General features: G+C 45.0%; 1 protein-coding gene across 1 annotated transcript in view; it reads left to right on the forward strand.

Annotated features, from left to right (window-relative positions):
• The window catches only part of plcb3 (phospholipase C, beta 3 (phosphatidylinositol-specific)), a gene marked incomplete at its 3' end in the record, with an annotated part of 53,750 nt that overhangs the window by 14,643 nt on the left and 15,512 nt on the right, over positions 1 to 23,595 (forward strand). The window contains 7 exon segments of the mRNA XM_080023182.1: positions 13,617 to 13,685; positions 18,857 to 18,994; positions 19,958 to 20,037; positions 20,157 to 20,210; positions 20,514 to 20,586; positions 21,398 to 21,498; positions 22,167 to 22,333. Coding sequence (XP_079879308.1) covers positions 13,617 to 13,685; positions 18,857 to 18,994; positions 19,958 to 20,037; positions 20,157 to 20,210; positions 20,514 to 20,586; positions 21,398 to 21,498; positions 22,167 to 22,333 — 682 coding nt within the window.

The raw sequence follows: 23,595 nt of genomic DNA on the forward strand, positions 1-23,595 counted from the left end.
GTTGATCCAAGGGTCCAAGGGTCAAATCCAAGGGTGGAGGGGTCTGCCTCATGATAAACAGCCGCTGGTGTAACCCCAACAACACCAAGACTCTCTCCTGCTCCCTCTCACCGAACCTGGGACAGCTGACCGTCTCATGCCCTCCATTCTACCTCCTCCCAGGAATTCATCATCACAGCCGTTTATATTCCACCGCAAGCAGACACCGACCCTGCACTATCGAACCTGTATGATGTGTTGTGCGGACTTTGGAACGAACATCCCGATGCGGCTGTGGTGGTCGCGTGTTGTTGACACAATACAGATGAGAAGATTTCTGGTTCCTGTTAGAGCCACCACTTCCGGTCCCGGTGACATCTTCGCTTGTGCGCTGTTGCTGTTGCTGTTTTTGTTGCTGCTGCTGTCTGCTGCTGGTATTGTCACTGCTGGTGTTGTCGTTGCTGCTGCGAACCTTATACCTAAACTTAACTCTCGCTTACCTTATACCTCAACTTAACGTAACCTTTTACCTCGACTTAACCATCTCTAACCTGAGTGACCTTTCCAGTTCCGGTGAGAGCTACCACTTCCGGTTCCGGTGACGTCTTTGCGTGTATGTTGCTGCTGCTGCTGTTGCTGCTGGTGTCAATGTTGCTGCTGCCGTTGTTGCTGTTTTCTGTTGCTGTTGCTGCCACTGTGGTTGGAGTCGCTTTTATTGTTGTTTTTGTTTGTCTTTGTTGTTGCTTTTGTTGTTGCTGTTGTTTCAGGGGCATTCTTTTGTAATGACCGGCTGACAACTACGTTCTCTCTTTCTTTTTTGTATTTCTTTGTAAAGCGCATTGTGTTTCCCATGGTATGAAATGCTCTCTATAAATAAAGTGTGACTTGACTTGCCTTGACGTGTGCCACCAGGGGAGATATAACTTTGGACCACTGCTACACACCATACAAGAACGGATACAAGACCATCTCGCTCCCTGCTGTCGGGAAATCGCTCTGCTTTGGCTTCTCACTGTGCTTAAATGCAGTCCAGCGGAGCAATCGTTTAAGCCTGAAAAAAAATCAAAAAACAACACGATAGTCACACAATTCTCAGCATGTCTTTGAATATCTGTATCACATTTTTCACAATTTCCTCCAATTGTACATCCAAGGTTCCAAACTATCCAGAGCCTAATGTCGGCTAAGGTAGATTGCTCGTAGGAAGTGGCGCACCTCCCTTTTTCTAGTCTCCTTAGTTAATGTGGATGTAGCCAAAAGGGCTTTTTGCGAAAGTGCTGGAAAAAAATCCTCAAATGCACGGTTTGCAGCCGTTTCTTTTTCCTGCAGCAGGATCGCTGCCAAAGGATTGGAAAACGAGCAAACCTTTTATCGCCTCGCTCGGAAGGTTAGAGAAGCAGGTGATGGCGGAGGTGAGGGAGACGCCCTGCTCTTTCTCGCCACCTCTGCTGTGTCTGGGAGCACTTTGCATCCAATCATTCATCCTGAGCTGTGCAGCGGTCGGCCGCACTGTTTCCTGGGAAAGACCCGCCAGTCTCTGCAGAATATCTGAAGTGCTTCTTTGGTTACAGCTGCCACTTGCATTTAGCATCAAGGCGACTTCGAATTATCTCTGGCAAATCAGGCCTTCGTCTTCACGCAATAACGCCGTACAATGGCTTTTCCAACGGCTCTCAATATATTATATTCTCCTCAAACTTGTCAGTTCACATTTTTCCCCTTGCGGGTGTTAATTCTAAGCCGTGCAACTATATTTGCTGGAAAGAAAAGTACCATTTGCCGAAAACAAATGGTATTGTAACACCATGACAGTGATGTCAAAACCACATCCTTCAGCCTTCAATTAAAGGCACTCCAACTATATTGTTTCCCCACTTTCCCGTAACAGATCCATTTGGAAGTGAATGGGTCATTTCAGTCATCCCATAATGTATTCCTAAGTCATTTTTATTGCTCCCCTTGATATTGGATACCGGTTAATTTTTTTTTAATTTTTATTTTTTTATTTTTATTGAGGTAAAGATGAGTTTAACATGTTGTGTGTTCCTCCCCAGTACCTCCGATTTATTGTTTTATAAAGAATAAAAATAAAATAATTTGAAGCATCTGACCAAACACATGCAAAGGTCATATGGTATATGAATCCAGAGGGTACAATACACCACGTCCAGAGCCAGTAAACACACTGACAGTGCAACTTTCATTCGGGTCAGCTCCTGGGAGTGTACACACATACGGTAACACACACAATTCAAGTAAGAGTCTAAAGTTCATGGGTTTGATATGGGATTTTTCATAGGTCGGAGGGCCTTGGCTGTATTTTCTTTTTATTACCAGGATGCATAAATGGTACATCAATATCAGCATAAAGCATCAATTACTAATAATGACTTTTGAAAATCTGTGTTTAATCTCTCCAACATCACTGAGCCAATTCATTGCTTTCATTGGTTTGTTCATTTGAAAGATTCCTAGCCCTGGAGTTCCCCTGTCGTCTCTATTTCCGTGACGTTAGTTTTCGGTCGCTCGACTTCCCCGGACAAGCGACCTTAGCGACCTTTTTACAATTTCTAACCCCCCCCCCGACCTTTCTGTTCTTTCTGTCGCCGTGCCCCGCCTGACTTTTTGACCTTTAAATGTCTCGGCCCTGTAGTTCAGGCCTCCCTCTCGGACCTCCCGTGTTTTCCCTCCCTCTCTCATCCGCCTCGCTTTCCCCGGAACTCCCTGACTAATATTTTCCTTTTTTCTCTTTGTTTCAAATAAATAAATAAGTAAGTAAATAAATAAATAAATCACTCCATCCTTCCCAGCGCCGCTGCGTTCCTCTCCTCTTGTTTCATTTTCTGTATTCACCATATATTTCCAGAATTTCACCAGTGGTAACCAGCTGTCTGTTGAGCGGTTTGGCAGAGAAACCAAGGAGACACGCCCCATGTGCGGTTTAGCCTGTGTCTGTTCTTTCCCCTTCTCTTTTATTTTGACTCACTCGCTCGCTCACCCTGTTCCCGCTCTCCGCCATCTGCACTGTGAGATAACATTGGTACTCATTTAGTGAGTCCCTAATCATCTGTCTGACCCTCTTGAGCGGGTTGACTGCATTTAAGGCAAGTCCACTTTGTATGGCCTCTGTATATTAAGACTTAACTCGTGTGTCGGAGTCATTGCTGGTCATACTGGGTGGTATGAGGCGGATGTGGGGACCCTAACTAACCAAAAATAGTGTTGCAGTTCTGCCTGCCACAGGCCACCCAAGTGGCGTTTCCAGGGCCCTCCTGCACAGAGTCACAGACGACGATGGGTTGTAGACCAGTTTATTGCAGAGGGGAGGCTAGGTGGAATTAGCCAGGAGCAAATCGAACCTGTCATGACAGGGCTCCTATTGTGTGTGTGTGTGTGTGTGTGTGTGTGTGTGTGTGTGTGTGTGTGTGTGTGTGTGTGTGTGGGTGGGGGTGTGGGTGGGTGGGTGGGTGTGTGTGGGGGGGTGTGTCTGTGGGGGTGTGTCTGTGGATGTGGGGGGTTCTAACCTGACGCTCGTTAGCCCAACCAATGAGCAACTGGTATGCAGCCACCCTGACCCAATCACCTAGATCCAGGTCAGATGTGGCTGCTCAAACCATCCCATCCACACACCACACCACAAATACCTTTTTGGGAAAGTAAATAGCTGAACATACCGACATACTCTACTCAAGGCAGGCATGTTTTCTACTTTCCCCCCCATATGCTCTTTAAAATCCTCACAAATGACATTGAGTCCTTGTGTTTTATCTGCACGCCGCAGATTAAGTGAGGAAGGGTTTTCTTTCGTCATGCACTGCTTGGTGATAGCAGTCAGATCCTTTCACAGGGCCTATAATGCTCCTTTTCCACAAGTTAACATAGATCTCCCCTAGAGGTCCCCAAACATGTCTTTGAAGTTTGTTCCTGAAAATACCACTCAGATTATGCATTCTAGCCATTCTAACATGCCTCTATAACCCCCCTGTTCCCGACGCTCTGTTTCAGTGTGTGTGTGTGTGTGTGTGTGTGTGTGTCCTTTAAAGGAAAATGCTGCTGCTCCCCACGCCCACTTCAGATGCCCTTTCCCAGCTCTGTGAGCACTTTATATGAAGTATGTAAAGTTCAACGTATTAGTCCACCAAAATCTGTTTCTGAACAAATTTGAGCCGAGAAATAAGCAATCCAGTGGCTGAATCTTGAGTCAAACGCAGAGCAGATTCACGGACAGATGGTATTAATTCCTCTTTCTTTTAAAAAGATTTGTGCTGGTCTTCCCAACGGCGCTTGATATTCTCCAACCGTGGGTGGAGTTACTCAGACGAAGGGCGGTTTTAATTCTACTGAAGCCCGACGTGACGTAGGGTTGGGATACAAACGTGAACGGGTTGTTTCAGGACGTGTTTTCTGAAACATGCTGGCTCCCAAAAAAACTGACTGGGTCGTCTTATTTCACCGTTTGTGTGTTAGTAGGCCCATCGGAGACCCAAATGCATGTGCACAAGCACTGAAAAAGTGAGTTTTGCATAATAGGTCCCCTTTAAGGCGAGCGCTAAGCCCCATATACACACACACACACACACACACACACACACACACACACACACACACACACACACACACGGACACTTACACAAGGTTCACACTCTAACAGATAAGCAGGCATACCTTCAAACATGTGTCCCAAATCTTCACATCTGTGGAGACATCTGCTGGTCGCTAATCCCTCCATCTCGGTCTGTCGGTCTTTTGCATAACACATTTGCATTTGTTCACTTGGCTCAACCCACCTTCCTCCTAACTTCCTACTTGCACCGTACCTTTATTTTTGAAGTGGGCGGGGTCGCCTCATGCAGAAGGTGATGAAGTGGGTTTTTGTGCCATGGGGATGTTATATCATACACAGGGATTTCCACTGTCCTGTTTTTTATGTGCACCAATGAGGAAAATGGAGACAGATTCTCGGGGGAATATGATGTTACGCACAGTCATGTTCCCATACGTACGGCAGGCGTTGCGGCACAATGGCACCTGTGCTAGCGATTGGGGAATTACATTGACAACAACAGTGATGAATGGTTCGGCTCTTGTTTCTTGACGATTCACTGGAATAAAAAAAGAGTACATTTTTCCAACCGTTCGTGCATTTGCTTAGCTGATCTGTTATGACTGGACACGGAATTCTCACGAAAGTCATTTCACTCTGTCAAAATAATTGAGGATTTATGCCTTGCCCTTCACAGCCAAGAACTAGCTCGCTCGCTCAATCGAAAAACTTAAGGGAGCTTGTTTGGACACATTGCGGGCGCGCCTGACTCGCAGCTCAAAACGAGTCGAAGTGAGCCGCCCGAAACGGATGCCTCCAAATGAACGACTCCAAACAAGCGACTCTTTCGCCGGAACTGTCGCAGTGGAGCAAAACACAAATCATTCACAATTCTTCCATCAGGAGAAAATCATGGGGGCGGTCGGCACACACCGACAGGCTTCTTTGCACCTGCTGGGTATATACCCCTCCTGGCTTATTCGGGAGCAGGTACAGTAGGTATTTCACTGCATGTGTGTATGTACAGTATTGATTTTATTGGATGTCTGTGCTGGAGGACACTTCGGGGGGAGCTGGCTCTCTCACGTGGCGTTTTCCCCAACACGCTGTGGGGACGGAGGCGTCCGACCCGAGTTGCCGTTGTGGTCTTGGCGCCCCCTGTCCCGGGCGGGTCTGGACCGCATTTGGACCGCGCCGCTGGTGGAATTCTTGACATTTAGTCCCCAAACTTGTCCTCAGCCTGCCCCCCCCACCCCATCACCGCTAATCCCCCGCTGGTGCTTCTCTTTGGCCGTCCCTCTTCTGTTTTATCTCTCTGCTGTCTTTACCGGGCACTCTCGCCTCGCTGGGAACACCGCTAATCCACCACCTTCCATTTGTCTTCTTCAATCTCTCTCTCTCTCTCTCTCTCTCTCTCCCCCTGTCCCTCACTCTCGGCCTTTGCATCTGTTTCGGGGGGTGGGGGGCAGCTGGTAGTCCTCAGGGAGACAGGGTGACAAAGTTATTCCCTTCAATATAAACTGAGGGATTACACTTCCTCCCTCTCTGCTCTTCATCTCCACCCGGCACTTTTTCCAAACGCTCTCCACCTCTCCGGCGCCTCCCTCCCTCCCTCCCTCCCCGTCCGGCAGCGTCTTTTCTCTTGCTCTACCCCGATCGTCTCGATCGCGCTTCCTTACATGTTCTCCCCTGCTTCTTCTTTCGAGGGTCGGCCCCGTTTTCATGCTCTCTCTCCCTCCTCCTCCTCTCTGGCCGGTCGGCTTATTTATCCTCAATGTCACGCAGCGGCACTTCTTATCTCTTTGCTTTCTCTTCCCCTCTCTCTCTCTCGCTCTCGCTCTCGCTCTCTCGTCAGCGTGGGAAACTGGGCAGGAAGTTCCTCAGACGCTTCGGAGTGGGGTTCCGTGCGATTCTGGCGCTCCCTCTTCTTTTCTCCTCCTCTTCCTTTGCCCCCCCCCCCCCCCCCCCTTCTCTCTGTTTTGTTTTTTTTTTTGGGGGGGGGTGTAACATTCACCGACCCTGATCACTCTTGTCTCCTGTCTCTCTCTTTTTAACCCTGTCCCTTTCCTTCTTTCTTTCTGTCTTTCCTCGTTGCAGGTGTTCACTACATGTCAGTGGTAACAGGGAACGGCGAGGGACGAGGGCCGGTTCCTCAACTCCCCCCATTAGGCCTGCTTTAGTGCCGCTGCCGGCGAGCCGTGCCACTCGGCTGGCGTCACTCAGACCAGAGAGCACGGGCATTTATAGTCGCGCGTCGCCGTGGCGATATTCTCCTCAAGGGCCGGGGGCGCAGCTCACAAACCTCCAGGGGAAACTGAAAGAACTACTGTAAACATTGCAAAGAAGTCCTGAGCTGAAGGATCTGAATCACTCGGACGCGTTAAATAGATGAGTATTTATTGTCGTCGGTGCAGGTTTTTAATGCATAGTCTTCACATCACTGAGGAGTCACAAAGTGTTAAAATATTCCAGATCTTCGCACAGCGGCAACGCCATCCCCCTCCGTGAGTTCCACGCCATCTGGTTATTTTTGTGGTCACGCACGGATTGGATGGTGCAGGTTGCACCCGCGTACCTCTTCGCTACAACCTTCCTTTTCGTAACGCATCCGCCTCGAACCACCTGAAGCCCGCGCCGCCGAGCTCCGAAGATCGGGGGGGTGGGGGGGGGTGCGCTTGCGCCGAATTGCCGTGCACTAAACGACACTCCGGCCGCGGCGACTATCAAGGAGGCTTTAGTTGCAAGTGCAGTCAAATAGATTTCACACACTCTGCCTAAAGTGAGAGGTCACGCACCCCCACACACACTCAACTCCATACCCGGTGGGTAGAGCTGTGGGTGAGGTCTCGTGTGTTGGAATGCCGATTTCAATGGCTGTCACCATGCCGCTATAAATTGAGAAGTAGTTGCTCTGAGTTTAAGTTAAGGACGGGTGTGTTAATGCCGGGGAGGACGGAGAGAAGACTTATTTAGAATGTCACCGGTTTCCTTAACCTGTTAGACCCCCGTCCACTTTACTGGTAGAGAACAAGGCAGATCGTGTGTGTGTGTGTGTGTGTGTGTGTGTGCGTGTGCGTGTGCTAAGCCAGAAGTGAAATGATTGTTGGCCAGCAGCAGCGGAGGTCTAGTTGAGATAATCTCTCAAGCTCAAGTGAAACATCCACAAAGAATTAACTTGAAACGAGGGAGTGCGCATAGTGTGCACACGCACGGCTTTTGGATCATACCCGGGGAGTAGCTCATAAGGGAAGTGAGTTTGTCAGTTGATAATGTGACATGCTTCCTCCCCCAGTCTCTCTCGTTCCCTCGTCTCTCGTGTCCATCCGTCTTTTGTTTCCTTCATTGTTCAAGCGCCGCCTCTGTGAATATTATCTGTCACTGCATATGGCACAAGACTCTCCCTTTCACTCCCAATCTCTCTGACACGCACACACACACACACACACACACACACATACAGTACAGGCTTGACTTTCTCTTCCTCTCTATCATGAATTAATGGGACACTGTGCAGTATCACGCCGATTGTGAAGATAAACGCTTCTTCCATACTGCCTGTCTGTCTGTCTCTCTCTCTCTGTCTCTCTGTGTCTGTGTGGCTTGTTGAGCAGAGCCGGCCTGCATATGTTTGTGCTTCTTGAGTCACACTGTATGACTGTATTTATTTGCATGCAAATAATTTGCATTTCCCTGCATTATTGATGCCTTGGAATGATATATATATATATATATTTTTTTTTTCCAACTCTGCCACTGCGTTTGCATAGTCTCTTTCTCTCTCTCTCTCTCTCTCTCTCTCTCTCTCTCTCTCTCTCTCTCTCTCTCTCTCTCTCTCTCTCTCTCTCTCTCTCTCTCTCTCTCTCTCACTCTCACCACGTGTTAAATAAAAGTGTTTTAAAAACCTAAAACTTCTCTCACTTACTTTCCTTTTTTTCTTTTGTATTATGATGACTATATCATTATTACTAATATTTATTTATTTATTGCTTTGTTCATTTAATTTTCTGCCATTTTTTTTTTTTTTTTGTGCTTGTGCCACTGGAGCCAGTTGATACCGCATTTGTTAAATAAAAGTGTTTTTATAAACTCAAAGCTCTCTCTCTCTCTCTCTTTCTCTCGCTCTCTCTCTCGCTCTCTCTTGTTTGACTAAGAGCAATACAGGGGTCAAGGAGGAATGTAGAGAAATGTTCCAAGACTTTAAAAGGGTATTAAGTGTCCCCCCTTCACTATCCTTTGGCCCCCCTCCCCTCCACCTCTCCTTCCTTTTACCTCCACGTCTCCCTCGCTCTCTGAACACCTTGCCAACTATTCCATCTCACCAGAGTGAAACTCTTTCTCCAACCTCCCATTATCCCGTATCCCATTTCTTTTTGTCCGACTTTGTCCCTTTCCACTGTTCTCTGTTCTTCATCCCTGTTTTCTTCTCCCACTCTCCCCGACTACCCTTTTCTATTTCACTCTGCTCTACTTCGCTCTACCCTACTCTAACTCTTCTGTACTTTACTTTACCCCCCTCTATCCTACCCTACCTCACCTGAGGCCGGTGGTTCTCAAACCTTTTTTAGTAGTGTCCCCTCTAAGATCTTTTACTGCTGAGTACCCCTTTCACTGGCATTGGGGGAAAAAAACAAAATTAACATAAATTATCGTGGAGACCAAAAGGCGTGCATGTGTTTTTTTTCTTCACATTATATATAAAACCAATATTTTTTTCCAGAGTACCCCCTACAGTACCCCTAAGGGTATTGGTACCCCCCTTTGAGTAACACTGCCCTAGGCTATTCTACTCTACGACCCTCTTCCCTACCCAACCCTACTATACTCTACCACTACTCTACCCCCCTCTAGTCTCTCTCCACTTTACTCTACTTTGCTCTACCCTACCCCACTCTTCTCAAACATAATCTACCTCTAGGTTACTCTATTCTACTCTACCCTATTGTTCTCTACTCCAATCTACTCTACCCCACTTCAATCCACTTTCCCCCTACCATACCCGACCCTACCTCTACTCCACCATACCTCTACTCTACCCTATTATCCTTAACCTACATTTACATTTACATTTACATTTAGTCATTTGGCAGACGCTTTTATCCAAAGCGACTTACAAGGGAGAATAACATTCAGCTACATTGCGACAGAGATTAGTGTAACAACAACATTGGTGTAACAATAAATACTGCAAGGTGGTGCAAAGTAATTGTAGATTAGGACAGGAGGTACTCACTGAAGAGCTGGGTCTTCAGGTGCTTCTTAAAGACAGAGAGGGAGGTCCCCGCTCTGGTCATTTTTGGCAGCTCGTTCCACCAACGTGGAACTACAAATGAGAATAGCCTGGATTGCCGTGGCTGTATGGCCGGCAGAGCCAGGCGACGCTCATTTGACGAGCGCAGCATCCGGGGGGCAACATGTGCTCTTACAAGAGCATTTAAGTAGGCGGGAGCATTCCCAACAATCACTCTGTAGGCCAGCATAAGAGACTTGAACTTGATGCGGGCGGCTACAGGTAACCAGTGGAGCTCGATGAGCAGCGGAGTGACATGTGCCCTCTTTGGCTGGTTGAACACCAGTCGCGCCGCCGCATTCTGTATCATCTGAAGTGGCTTCACCGCACAGGCCGGCAAGCCTGTTAAGAGGGCATTGCAGTAGTCGAGACGGGACATCACCAAGGTTTGTACCAGCAGTTGAGTGGCATATTGGGTCAGGTACGGCCTGACTTTTCGGATGTTGAGTAGTGCGAAGCGGCAGGACCGGGAGACTGCGGCAACATGGTCCGAGAATGTCAGTTGGTCATCAATAATGACACCAAGATTCCTTGCAGCCTTGGTAGGAACAAGAGATAGAGAGTCGATTTTAATATCAATGTTGTGATAAATACCTTGTTTGGCCGGGAAGACCAGCAGTTCCGTTTTCGCCAGACCTACCCTACCCTAATTCTACTGTACCCTACCTACCCAACCTTACTCTACCATACCTCTACACTACTCTACCCGATTATCCCCTACCTTAACCTACCCTACTCTACTTCTACTGTACCCTACCCTTACCTAGCCTACCTCTGCTCTACCATACCTCTACTCTACTCTACACGATTATCCCCTACTATCCCTTAACCTACCCTACCCTACTTCTACTGTACCTACCCTACCCTACTTCTACTGTACCCTACCCTCTTCCATACCTCTACTCTACTCTCCCCTATTATCCCCGACCTCGAACTACCCTGCCCTACTTTGACTGTACCCTACCCTACCCTCTACTCTACCCTACCCTCTACCATACCTCTGCTCTACTCTCCCCTATTAGACCTGACCTTGAACTACCCTGCCCTACTTTGACTGTACCCTACCCTTACCTACTCCGCTCTACCTCCACTTTCCTTTACTCAAATGCTATCTTTGTATATCTGTGTCACAATTCGGAAGTTGTAGTTGCCAGCATTGACAAACAGAAAGTATGTATCGATTGGGGGGGGGGGGGGTTCTAGGACGGATGACCTGCTGACCGGATATCTCTGCTTTCCAGAATGACTGATTCACCTGACAAAATGGCTTTTTTTTAATGCCAGGCCTGCTATAGTAGGTTGGCGGTTGACAAGACAATCTGACTGACTTAACAAATGTTGCGTGACCGTAGATTGTGGTTCATGGTGTTGTGTGTTTCAAAGGAGAGGTTTCAGATACCGAGTCAATATATACAGTATTTTAGCTCAACCGATAATTGAACACACACGTGCATGCGCAGTATGCACGCAAGCATCGCAGGAAAGGAGTGGCGCCTTCATCATTGTGTTCTTAGCCCTTGATCTTTGTTCAATCTTTTAAGCATGAATAAAGACGGGAGGGAGGACTCGAGGGAAAAGGGCGGCGGAAGGAAAGGAGGTTAACAGGAAAGAATCAAAGAAAGGAAGAATGGAGTGAATAATCAAAGGGTAAGTAAGAGTACAGTTCATCTCACTGGCAGAAAAATATATACTGTAATTCATTTAATGGCAACTAGGCAGCTGCCTTTGTTGATTGTTATGGGTAAATGCCACTTTTAAATGTCAAGTATTAAAGGACCATACTGATATCAAATTAGCCCCTTTACGAATAAGCACACACATTTGAAATGACCCCTGAGCATTTCCCCTGATTGTAGCTCACATTTTTAGATTTTTAAATATTGTCTCCGTTCCGTGCAAAGACAATATATTGGTGTGAATCAATTTCAAATCGCAAAGGCTCAGATGAGAATCTGACAGTGTCTTGGACTGATAATGGACTGGCATTTGACCTGGCTTGAGTTGAGTAAGGGCCTCTGTGTGTTGTCATTAGGCCTTGGATTTAGGGGCTGCGGGGAGATTAGTGCTGAAAGATGAATGGGCTGGTCCAGCTGCAATGACTAGTTAAATATTACACGCTAAAACAACACACCGGGAGTTTGGCCCAAATATGTTAAGAATGTGCCCTGTGAAGAGCTGCACATACGTACACATACAACATTTTTCTGGAGGGAAGATGCATTCAAATACAATTGCACACGTGCTTCCAAATATTGTATGTAAAAACAAATAGTACAAGTACACCCCTTCCTTATAATGCTGAGGCGACAGGCGTACACACACACACACACACACACACACACACACGCAGTGTTGCCCAACAGGTACAGATGTTTCACAAGCCAGGACCTGCATGGGGATATTCCTGGCTTACAGTTGGTGTGTGTGTGTGTGTGTGTGTGTGTCTTTGTGTGTGCATGTGTTCATTCTGAGGAAAGACGATAAAAAAAAATGCTGCACACACACACAGCAGACAAGGTTGCAGGCTCATTGCTGTGGTCTTGAGGGAGTCACCATGGCGATGGTGGAATGACGGTGGAATGAAACCATGGCCTCTGGGAGTGTGTGTGTGTGTGTGTGTGTGTGTGTGTGTGTGTGTGTGTGTGTGTGTGTGTGTGTGTGTGTGTGTGTGTGTGTGTGTGTGTGTGTGTGTGTGTGTGTGTGTGTGTGTGTGTGTGTGTGTGTGTGTGTGTGTTCACGTGTCTCTCTGTGTGTGTGCGTGTGTGCCCTCCGGCAACAAACGTCCTAGAGACCTAGAAGCGTTTAATTCCCGGAGCAAGTCGGCTAATCCCAACGGGCCAATCGGAGGATAGAGTTTGTGCCAGAATTCCATCCCATTGGTCAGCCGGCTTTGACCTTTACCCTCCCACATGCTGGTCTCATGGGAGCCCACCGTCTGCAGGGCAGTGACATCACAGGAACCACAAGGAGAGAGGCTGAGGGTGCAAAAGGGAATATTTTATTTGTTGAAATTGAATTGAACATAAAATCACGTTGAGCAAAGTTTAGAGCGGTCTTACAATTTGTACAGGTGTAGTGAAAGAGAAAAGTGTAAGATAAAAGTATTTAAGTTATAAGTGAACCGAATGGAAAAAGAGTGTGTGTGTGTGTGCGTGTGCGTGCGTGCGGAGGGGGGAGTATAAAGATAAGAAGTGGGGGGAGATGGAGCAAGATAGGTTAGTGAACGACTGCTGGGCCTTACAAATATTTACAGTGCGCCCTCCTCTCTGTTTATGGCTTGCTTTTTACGACACACACACACACACACACACACACACACACACACACACACACACACACACACACACACACACACACAACTTCTATCCTTCCTTCTTTCCTCATCTCCACTGCGTCCTTTGGCTCCCTTTGTCCTCTTTCCTCCTGCTCACCGCTGTCCCCCTCCCTCCGCCTCTTTCACTTTTCCTCCAAATCTCTCTAATCCTAGCTTCTCTTCTCGGTGTTTTCAATAATTCAAGTAACAATCATAACATATAAATGTGTTTTGTCCATTCGTGATATCTGATATGCTTCTATGTGACAAAAATCTGCAAGTCAAGACCCCGTTTCCTTAAAATCTGAAATGTTACACGTGGCCAGTACAGCGTTGGCGTTCCCACCAGTTTCGTTACCGGTACCTTGTTTTGTTTTTTGTCTATGTTTAATTGCTTGACAGTGTTGTGACAAACAGTCTTCAAGAAATAAGACTTACGTTACACTATGGGCCATTGATTCCCGTCATTAACGTCTCCTCACTCTGTCTTTCAGGAAGTTGAGATTTTGGACATCGGCCTCATCCGAGACACCAGAACGGGAAAGTTTGCCAAACTACCAAAGGTAGGTGAGTGTGTGTGAGTATATGAGTGTGTGCACTACTGTGTGTGAAGACCTGTCACCCCTCGCTGTGTAAGAACCATCTGAATGGGTTTGTCACCAAAAGCTGTTCATGTGAGGTACTTTTGGTGTGTGTGTGTGTGTGTGTGTGTGTGTACTCGACTCTCGCTTTCACTGTGTGTGTGTGTGTGTGTGTTTGTGTGTGGCTAAGTGTGTGACTTCTCTCACCTCGGCCGACGGTCCAAAGGTGACAGCATGCTAATGAGCCGCTTGACAGATGGAACACTCGGACAGGAAGTGATATAACTGGCGATGGCCACACAGGAAGATGTTGTGCAAGAGAGAAGACTTTGACAATTTTGCAAAGCAGGAGATACAGAGATAACACAGGGGTGGAATATGAGGCAAGTGGAGTTGATACACACTTTGATTTATGTCATGGTATTATACTCCCAGTTATGGCAGATGTGCAGCAGTTTCCAGGACCGCTTATATCAGGGTTTAGCTGTTAAATAAATAACAATAATAATAAATATGACTGCAGGCAGCAATACACGGGTCCAGTTTAGTCGTGTTAAGTACGTATTACACTATGAGTCCGTCAGTTTATTAGTCTACACCACACACCTCACACGATGCAAATGCCCCCCCAGAGCCACAACCTGCACATATATAACAAATTGGATGAGCGCCCGCTCCACAAACTCATCTCGCTCCACCACCCGACCGGAAATTTAATCGGTTTTTCACAAATTCCTGCTCCAAATGTAGATCAATGTATTTTTTTTTTTTGTTTTTGTGAAATGCTTCGCATTTTTCTGAACTTACAAACATCAAGTGGTTTCGTCCATGTAATTCCAGGAATCAAACTTTCATTTTACTTTCACGTATGAAGCATTCCCATTTCAACCAGACGTCAACCATTGATTTTAAGTTCTAATGTGACATAATTTGTGTAATTACTACTTAATCGTATTTTTCTGTTAATAGTGTACAATTGTAAAATTCAATTTTGATAGATTACTTGTCTATATTTTGATGTAGACAACATTTATGGAACTTTAACATTAATTTGTCATTAGAATTTTTATGGAAGAACTGCCTTTTCATTGAGGTTTGTTAAGTTTAGCTGTAGGAAACAATTTATACATGTACATATATTTTTTTACTTTAAACCAACTCTTTGCATTGTTATAACTTACCTTTTTGTATGTAGGTACATGTGCAGTCTCAGTGACTCAGATATGTGGCATTGTCTCGTGTACGTCAATTATGACATATTTACGAAGGTTTACGTGTTCACAGAGATTTACATTAGCAGTCGAGTTTACATAACTTTAGTGCTGACTTTTTCCTTGGATTACATTTTGAGTAAGTTAAGTTTCCATGAAATACGAAAACGTTCTGGTATTTCTGAGTAATTACCATTACAGGGCTTCTATTTTTCCGACGCCTCGCTGGATCTTGAATGCATCACTCAGTTGCACATTTCAGTGGACTCGACGTGGTCATGAGTTTTTGTGGACTACTTTTTTTGCGTATTTTTCATGAAATGAGCAGTTATGGGGGCCAAAGAGATAATATATGGACATATTTTGGCGTGAAATGCATTGGACCGCATCTGTGATATCGGTCAGATTTGTTCGGTTGTTCACAAAGTTATGTGGGTCGATTTGGATGAAACGTCAACCAAGAGGTGTTAGTGATATACCGGTTCAAACGAGATGTAAACCGTCTGAGCTAGACCCCAAAATATAGCTGTAGGCAGCAATACACAGGGTCCAATTTAGTCATGTTAGGTACGTACAGTATAATGGTTTCCCGGGTTCTCTGAAACGCAGCACGAGTTACAATTTTCCGAGTTTACATTGAACACCTCGTCGGCTCCTCTGTTGTGCGTTCTACATAGCCAACTTATATAACCGGACTTATAAAACATCGGTTCGGGTCACAAGTGGAAGTGCCTAGCAACACGCTTCCATTCAAACTGACTGAACTCTGAATGTCCCTCAGAGACATCAAATCAACTTTATAAACTTTTGGGACTATAATAAAACGTGCGTGTGAATAAAATGATTTTTCCTATTTGTCGCATTTCAGTCCTTTGCAATGTGTTTATCGCACATGCTCATATCGCAAGGATGAAGAAAATACGATTCCTCTTCATCCAGAGGGCTAGTCCAGTGTCGAAGTCAAGTGATGTTACATAAGTGTACAAAATGTTGTGAGTTTTTGTGGGAAAAATTGGAAAGGTTTGATTTTATTTTATTTTTTTCAAGGGGACGTGGGCGGCCATTTTACCACACCCATATACGGGACCCATAGAATATCAGAAAGCTTTCGATTCAATCTGGCAAGAGGGATTATACTATAAAATTCTCCAAAGCGGTGTGGCGGTAACTTTTATGACATAATCAAATCAATCGATGTAAAAATTAAGTGCGGAATAAAAATTCTGCAAAAAAAGAAAAGACTTCTTTGCAGCATCTGGTTCTGCTGGAGCAATACTGTCACAACTGGGTAAACTTAAAAAAATCCAAAATAATGATCCTCCAGAAAAAGCCCAGATCTCCGGAAAACAGACAGATGTTCACCCTAGGAAACACCGAAGAAAAACACCCACCAATGCATGCAGGGTAGAATTAGGTCCATATCCGCTAATAATAAACATTCAGAAAAGAACAGTCAAATTGTCCCCAAGATACACTGCAATATAACTTAAGCCCGGATGGCTGCTGCAGGGCTTGCAATACGCTGGAAACCTTGACATGGGTCCCTCTGTATCCTCTTGAGGGGTACTGCTACCCAGAAACCGGCCTTCTCTGCGTCCTCCCTGCACCCCACACACGGAATGCTAGTGTAGAGGAAAAAACTCCTTTGGCCCGAGATCTACAGTTTGCAGCGGGTGCTGTGTGCTCTGAGGGGCACTAATCCTTTTATTGCTCCAATTCACCCTTCACCTTGTGCTCACACACACTTGCATAACATTCTTCTGTGTGCCTTTGCTTACCTTTTATCTTTAATCAGATTACACATCACATCTCTCACAAAAACACAACATTTTGTGGACAAATTTCTGTTGAAAGGACAACTTGCAGGTTGATGTTCTTTTATCCCCCCCCTCATAAGGGGGTCTTATGTTTATAGTTGTTGCGGTTGTACCGCCTGTAACAGTACACACACTGAATGCATTGCGTGTGCCAGGGGTCCATGAAAAAATGTCCATTTGAACACCTGAGCTACAACATCATCGCTGTGTCTTTGCTTGATGTGTCTCTGCTTGTGCTTTGCTCTCCTCTAGCTTGCAATGCTGTATCGTAATATAGTAAAATTTTAGGATTATATGGTATTGCATTTGTTGTATTGTCTTCTGGTAGGTATAATGATCTTTTTTTGAAGACATCAAGTCGTTGTAATATTGTATAAATGGTCAGTGGTGGAGAAAGTACTCGAAAAAAAACACTTAGTAGAGGTTACTTACTAAAAAATACTGCTCTGGTAAAAATGAAAGTCACTCATTAGAATACTACTCGAGTAAAAGTCTGAAAGTAGCTGATATTAAAGGTACTGAATATCAAAAGTAAAAGTAAATGCTGTGGAGGAAACAAAAACCTTCTTTTTTGCTATCAGCTTGTTATTTTTTTTTGCCCCGATTTTATTTTGGTTGCCAATATTTCCATATGTTTCGGTAAGCATAAAAGGCAATTAATTTGATATGATGCATCTTTCAATCCGACATTGTTGTAAATATGGCCCGCGTCGTTGGTCTCCATCAGTCGTAGCAGGCGCAGGTGCCTCAGCATCACCGCTGGAGTAGGCCATCGTGGTCGTGGCTCTCCAACACGCTTCTGTGGTTGCGGCTCTCAGGGACTTGTTCAAAAGCAACGCTGCAAAAACTGAACTTAACACGGGCGTGGTTGCCAGGTCTCCATGACAATATCCCGCTATCCCCCAACCCGTCAACTAAAAAAAAAAAAAAAAAAAAACCCCTTCAACACTAAAGAAGTAGCCCAATTCCGCGGGAAAACAGCGGACCTGGCAAAACGGTGAAGATGAGCTCGAGAGTGGTCGTTTACACCAACGCGCCGCTTTTAAAGTCGTCCGATCGCCGTGCTGTTCACACTACACAACTTTCTGTCTCGGGATCGGGAAACTTGAAGTCGTTGCGGTTTGCGCACGACACGACTGATCGGCGACGGGGCGTCACGCATTACAAGGTCTTTACAAGGCCAAACTACGTTTTGTCACGCGGGAAGTGATACGGGAAATCACACGATACCGTGGGCGGGACAGGTTTTTTTTCTTCCTTTTTTCTTTTGCGGCTTATGATATTCAAGGTTAAATAGATAAATTAATGCAGCCAAACTCGCTCTCCTAACCACCTGATCTTTCCTCCCGGTACACCAAGCACCTTATTAATGACATAACATAATAATAATAATAACATAGCAACAATCCACAGTTGTTATGTGAATTATGTGACCCTGAATATGTGGGCGTCAACACACAATGCAATATGCAATCACTGAGAGCAAACCAGTTACACCATATCAGTCTCCGTGATCTCGGCGTGTCTCTGCGGCGACAGGAAGTCTTGAGGAGCCGCTCTTCACCGCTGGAAGCCGTTTGCGAGGAAAATGTCATTCGCGGGGCCCAGACGGAAACCCCTTTTCGGATTTAGCCGCGACGGTTTCTTTTTTCAATTTTTTATTTTTATTTTTTAAATGTTTTTTTTTTTTCATGTCTTAATTGGATCAGCCTGTCCGCAACATGTGACGCACATCTGCTGTCGCAAGGAGTAGAGGGCACAGAGAAGGGCAAAAGAATGTGAAAGAAAGTAGTGTGTGTGTGTGTGTGTGTGTGTGTGTGTGTGTGTGTGTGTGTGTGTGTGTGTGTGTGTGTGTGTGTGCGTGCGCGTGCGCGTCCGTCCCCTCTCACTTTATCCGTCTATGGTTCATTCCAATCCGCAGTACCTAACCAGATGCAAGGTTGCCATCTGCAGTAACTACGACCGATATTGTCAAACTCAAATATCGCAGTATCTTTCCTCGGTACAGATCACGTGACTTTATTTACAAAGGTACAAGGAAAAAATAAATATTTGTATAATGATATATCGCCCAGTCCTACAGTGTGTGTGTGTGTGTGTGTGTGTGTGTGTGTCTGTCTCTCAGGATGCGAAGGTGCGTGATGTGCTGGGCTTCGGGACGGCCGACAGCGTGGAGGACAAGCTGGTCACAGTGGTGCACAGCAACGACCTGGTCAACATCTCCTTCCTCAACTTCCAGGCCATGCAAGAGGACACCGCCAAGGTAACCACGGATACCGTCGCCCCGCCCTTCCACACCTGTCCTCGCCTTAACAAACTTTGTTAGTTCGTTCATTCATTCGTTCGTTCCTTCCTTCCTTCCTTCCTTCCTTCCTTCCTTCCTTCCTTCCTTACTTCCTTACTTCCTTTCCTCATATGTTTGTTGGTTTCTTCATACGTTCTTCTTTCCTCTTTCCTTGTCTGTCTCTTATTCCCTCTCGGTGTCCCCTACCTGCCAGTTTCTTTCCTCAGGCCGTGCACTGATTACCTTCTTTACAATGTTGACAATGTGGTACACACACACACACACACACACACACACACACACACACACACACACACACACACACACACACACACACACAATTTGAAGGAAGGGCTTGTCCACACAATGGGTGTGATACTGTACATGGGTGGGACACTGTCTCATTTCTTCATGACAGAGAGGAAGAGAAAGTCAAGCCGTGTGTGTGTGTGTGTGTGTGTGTGTGTGTGTGTGTGTGTGTGTGTGTGTGTGTGTGTGTGTGTGTGTGTGTGTGTGTGTGTGTGTGTGTGTGTGTGTGTGTGTGTGTGTGTGTGTGTGTGTGTGTGTGTGTGTCATACGGGCTTGTTTGAACTGAGTGGAGCAGCTGTTTTCCTTGCCTTGTTTGTTTTGTCATATCAAATGAACAGTTAAAGAGCCACACAGTGGTCTTCACCATTCCCCATCTCTCTCTCACACACACACACACACACACACACACACACACACACACACACACACACACACACACACACAGTGAATCCTGATTTGCGTGCTTAAGAAATTTCCAAGCCCTAGAACTGATGGTGTGTGTGTGTGTGTGTGTGTGTGTGTGTGTGTGTGTGTGTGTGTGTGTGTGTGTGTGTGTGTGTGTGTGTGTGTGTGTGTGTGTGTGTGTGTGTGTGTGTGTGTGTGTGTGTGTGTGTGGGGGGGGCTTTTGTCTAGCTATGGACGGAGGAGCTGTTCAAGTTGGCGACAAACATCCTTTCCCAGAATGCATCGAGAAACACCTTCCTCCTTAAAGCGTGAGTTTTGTTTTATTTTTGCATTGTTTTACATTATAATAAATGTTGTTTTTTATAATAATGCAAATAAATAAAAAAAATTGCTCACTCTCCCCCCCCCCCCCTCTCTTCTCTCTCAGTTATACCAAGTTAAAACTGCAGCTGAATCAGGATGCGAAGATTCCAGTGAAGAAGTGAGAGACACACACACACACCCACACACACACACACACCCACAGATTCCCTCTCGCCTTGAAACGATATCTCTAAACGTTGTGTGCTCCACTTCTTCTTTCCTTTCCTCTTTCACTCCTCCCCTGCGGCCATGCGTGTTTCATTCTTGTCATTTGACTCTGCTGACCCTGAGTTTTGCTCTTGCCTTTTAGAGTTGGGTTTTTTTTCCTTTTCTCTTTCAGATTTTGAGGCACGGCGGCTCTCGCACGGTGAACGAAGAGCGTTTCTAATCCGTGTGTGTTCTCTCCTCCTCCGTTTTCTAGTATCCTCAAGATGTTCTCAGATAAGAGGCGAGTGGAGACCGCCCTGGAACAGTGCAGCCTTGTCACCAACCGGGTAAAGACCAGCGTCGGGGAAACAAAATGGCGTAGAAGCGGATCTACTTTTGGTGCAGCAATGTCCCCAAGCAACAGAATAGTTGAAAAAAATAAATAAATAAAATTCCATGCACCCTCTTGCGCGCCGAGTTTATTTTTCCTCTTAAGCCTCCGTCCATGATGAAATAAAGCAATGAAGGCCCGTGGCTTAAGAGCCACAATAAAAAGGCCAAATTAAACGCTTCCCATGCCAAATTCACACAGGGTTCACAAGGCTTCTCCTTAATCCTCCTTTTCCCACAAATAACAGTTAAAAAAAAAAAAAAAAGCCTGCCAAGTCTGTTCTGCTTTGGCGCCCTCTGCTGGTGAGATAAGAGAATCACATGGACTTGTTGCAGTCTCCTGAGGTTTGTCAAAATTCCCATCGTTCACAACTCAAGGAATGATGATGAATGATAAAAATGAGTTTTGAAATGTGTCATAAAAAACGAACAATAATGAAGGCAATGACAATACGTTTGTACCGAGAGACTCCTTTCGACACACATACACACAGACGCAGACACACACACACACCACACCACCCTGCCCGCCCCAACCTCTCCAAATAATAAACGACTGACTGTAATTCTGGTTATGGAACACAGGTTTTCACAGAGGAATTTTGTCCATTGTTGGCATTTCGCCAGTAGACGACATGTCATGGAACAGCTGCATCATGGGATTGTCACCAGGAAACCTGCAGAGACCTGCCCCATATACAAAATGTTGGCAATAAGCCTATACACCGCAGGAATTGACGGTAAACATGCACGTCTGTGTCTGTCCAGATGGAGGGGATAAAGCCGGACGATTTCACCTGGGAGGCCTTCCTGAAGTTCCTTGACAGCCTCAGCCTCCGCCCGGAGATCCAGAGCATCTTCGAGGAGAAGTATGTGAATCCGGCTCCATGCAGCCAGAGCTGGATTTCAGCAATAACTTCATATTCAACCACTACACATGCAAAATCTGTCGGCTGATATTTGAATACAATTTTAGTTTTGATTGGTGGACTGGTGGTGTAGTTTCCAAGTTATGAATATATTCTTACACACACACACACACACCGGAACACAGAGTTACATACAACGTATCGCAGACATGTGCGTCAATACAGATGTTATTTTGTTTTTGTTTTTAGTTTTGATATTTAGTATTTTTGTTATTTTGCATTTTATTATTACGTATTTTTTGTATATTGTATTTGTTTTTGCTATTTTGAATATTTTTGTATTTTTTTGTTTTAGCGATTTTCCGTTTTTGTTTGTTTGAGTTATTTATATTTTGTATTTTTGTGTTTTGTATTTCGTTTTGCTGTTGTGTATTTATTTTTGTTATTTTGTATTTTTTTTTGTGAATTACTAATTCTCACCTATTACTCTTACTTACTTACTTACTTACTTCTTCTTGCGTATCATCGCTAGCACGTGACACTTGTAATAATATGCACACTTGAAACTTGAACACACACACACACACACACACAGACACACCATGATGAACATTTTCTCTGATTCCCACTGGAACTCTGGGTGGCTTTCCTCTCCGTCCCTCCTGCAGTGGCTCCAAGAGGAAGCCGTTCATCTCGCTGGACCAGCTGATGGACTTCATCAACCGCAAGCAGAGGGACTCGCGGCTCAACGAGGTGCTGTACCCGCCGCTCAAAAGGGAGCAGGTCCGCCAGATCATGGAGAAGTACGAGGCCAACGCCGGGCAGCTGGAGAGAGGTGCGTGGCATCGCCCGTTAGTGTTTTATTCTGTGTTTGTTAAAGGCCAAGGGAAATTAAAATGCATTAAAAGAAAAATAATAATAAATAAATAAAAAAAAAGATATATATATATATATATATTTTTTTTTTTATAAGGGCTGCCACACCATTAAAATAATTAATCATGATTAATTGCACAATATTTGTGAAATTAATGTCAAAATCTGCATTACCTAAAGGAAAAATTGTACGTTTATATTATATTGCCATCTGTATTGGCATCTTCCTGTAGGTGTGGATTTTTGGTACAAATAACCTGTGTGTATGTTTGAGAGCGTGTTGTTTTATAAGGGCTGTCAAACGATTAATATGATGTATCATGATTAATGGCATGATATTTGTGTAGTTAATTACGATTAATGACATTTTTTCCTCAACTTTGCCCCTCAAGAAAAAAAATTATCTTAAAAAAAAAAAACCCAAAAAACTGTACAGAGTTATAGCCAGCTAGCAGCGTCGTCATTTTGGTCAAGATTTGCTTTACCAAAAGGAAGAACTGCATGTTTATTTTATCTTCCTGCAGTGATATTGCCATCTATATTGGCATTTTCTAGTGGATTTTTGGTACTAATGACCAGTGTGTGTCTGTTTGAGAAAGTGTCTTTTTATTAGGGCTGTGAAACGCAAAAAATATATATATATATTAATCGCATGATATTTGTGTAGTTAAATACAAATGATCAGATTTTTTTTATTTCCTGAAATTCCACAGTAAAGAAAGATCGTGCCATTTGCCAATTTTTATATATGTTTGTTTTTTATTTCTGCCATGATATTGCCTGCCTCCTATGTTGGCATTTTCCTGCTGGTTGGCATGGACTTTGGCATCAATTGGTGCTTTCGGATACTGACGACATCATTGGTCAAATATTTACTCTGCAGATCATTTTATTTGCACGTTCCCGCAAACCTCCCCGTTGCTCCTTGCAGATGTTGAAAGGTGTAGCCGGGGCTCAGAATTCACCATGTGAGCACCAGGTATCATTTAGGTTTGATGGATAATAAAAAAAAACTGGAGCAATTACAACGTGAACATTTACCCTCACGTCTCCATAGCAACGCCTGAGTTGAAATCCCATTGTAGCATAGACACTGTCCCTGGACACAGGATGAATTATCATAACTATAATGGATATTCCTGCGGGCAGCAATACACGGGGTCCAGTTTAGTCGTGTTCGGTACGTATTACAGTTTTCCGAGGTTCCGTTAACGCGAGGTC

This window comes from Zeus faber (genome assembly GCF_960531495.2).
Source record: "Zeus faber genome assembly, chromosome: 22".
Lineage (NCBI taxonomy): Eukaryota > Metazoa > Chordata > Actinopteri > Zeiformes > Zeidae > Zeus > Zeus faber.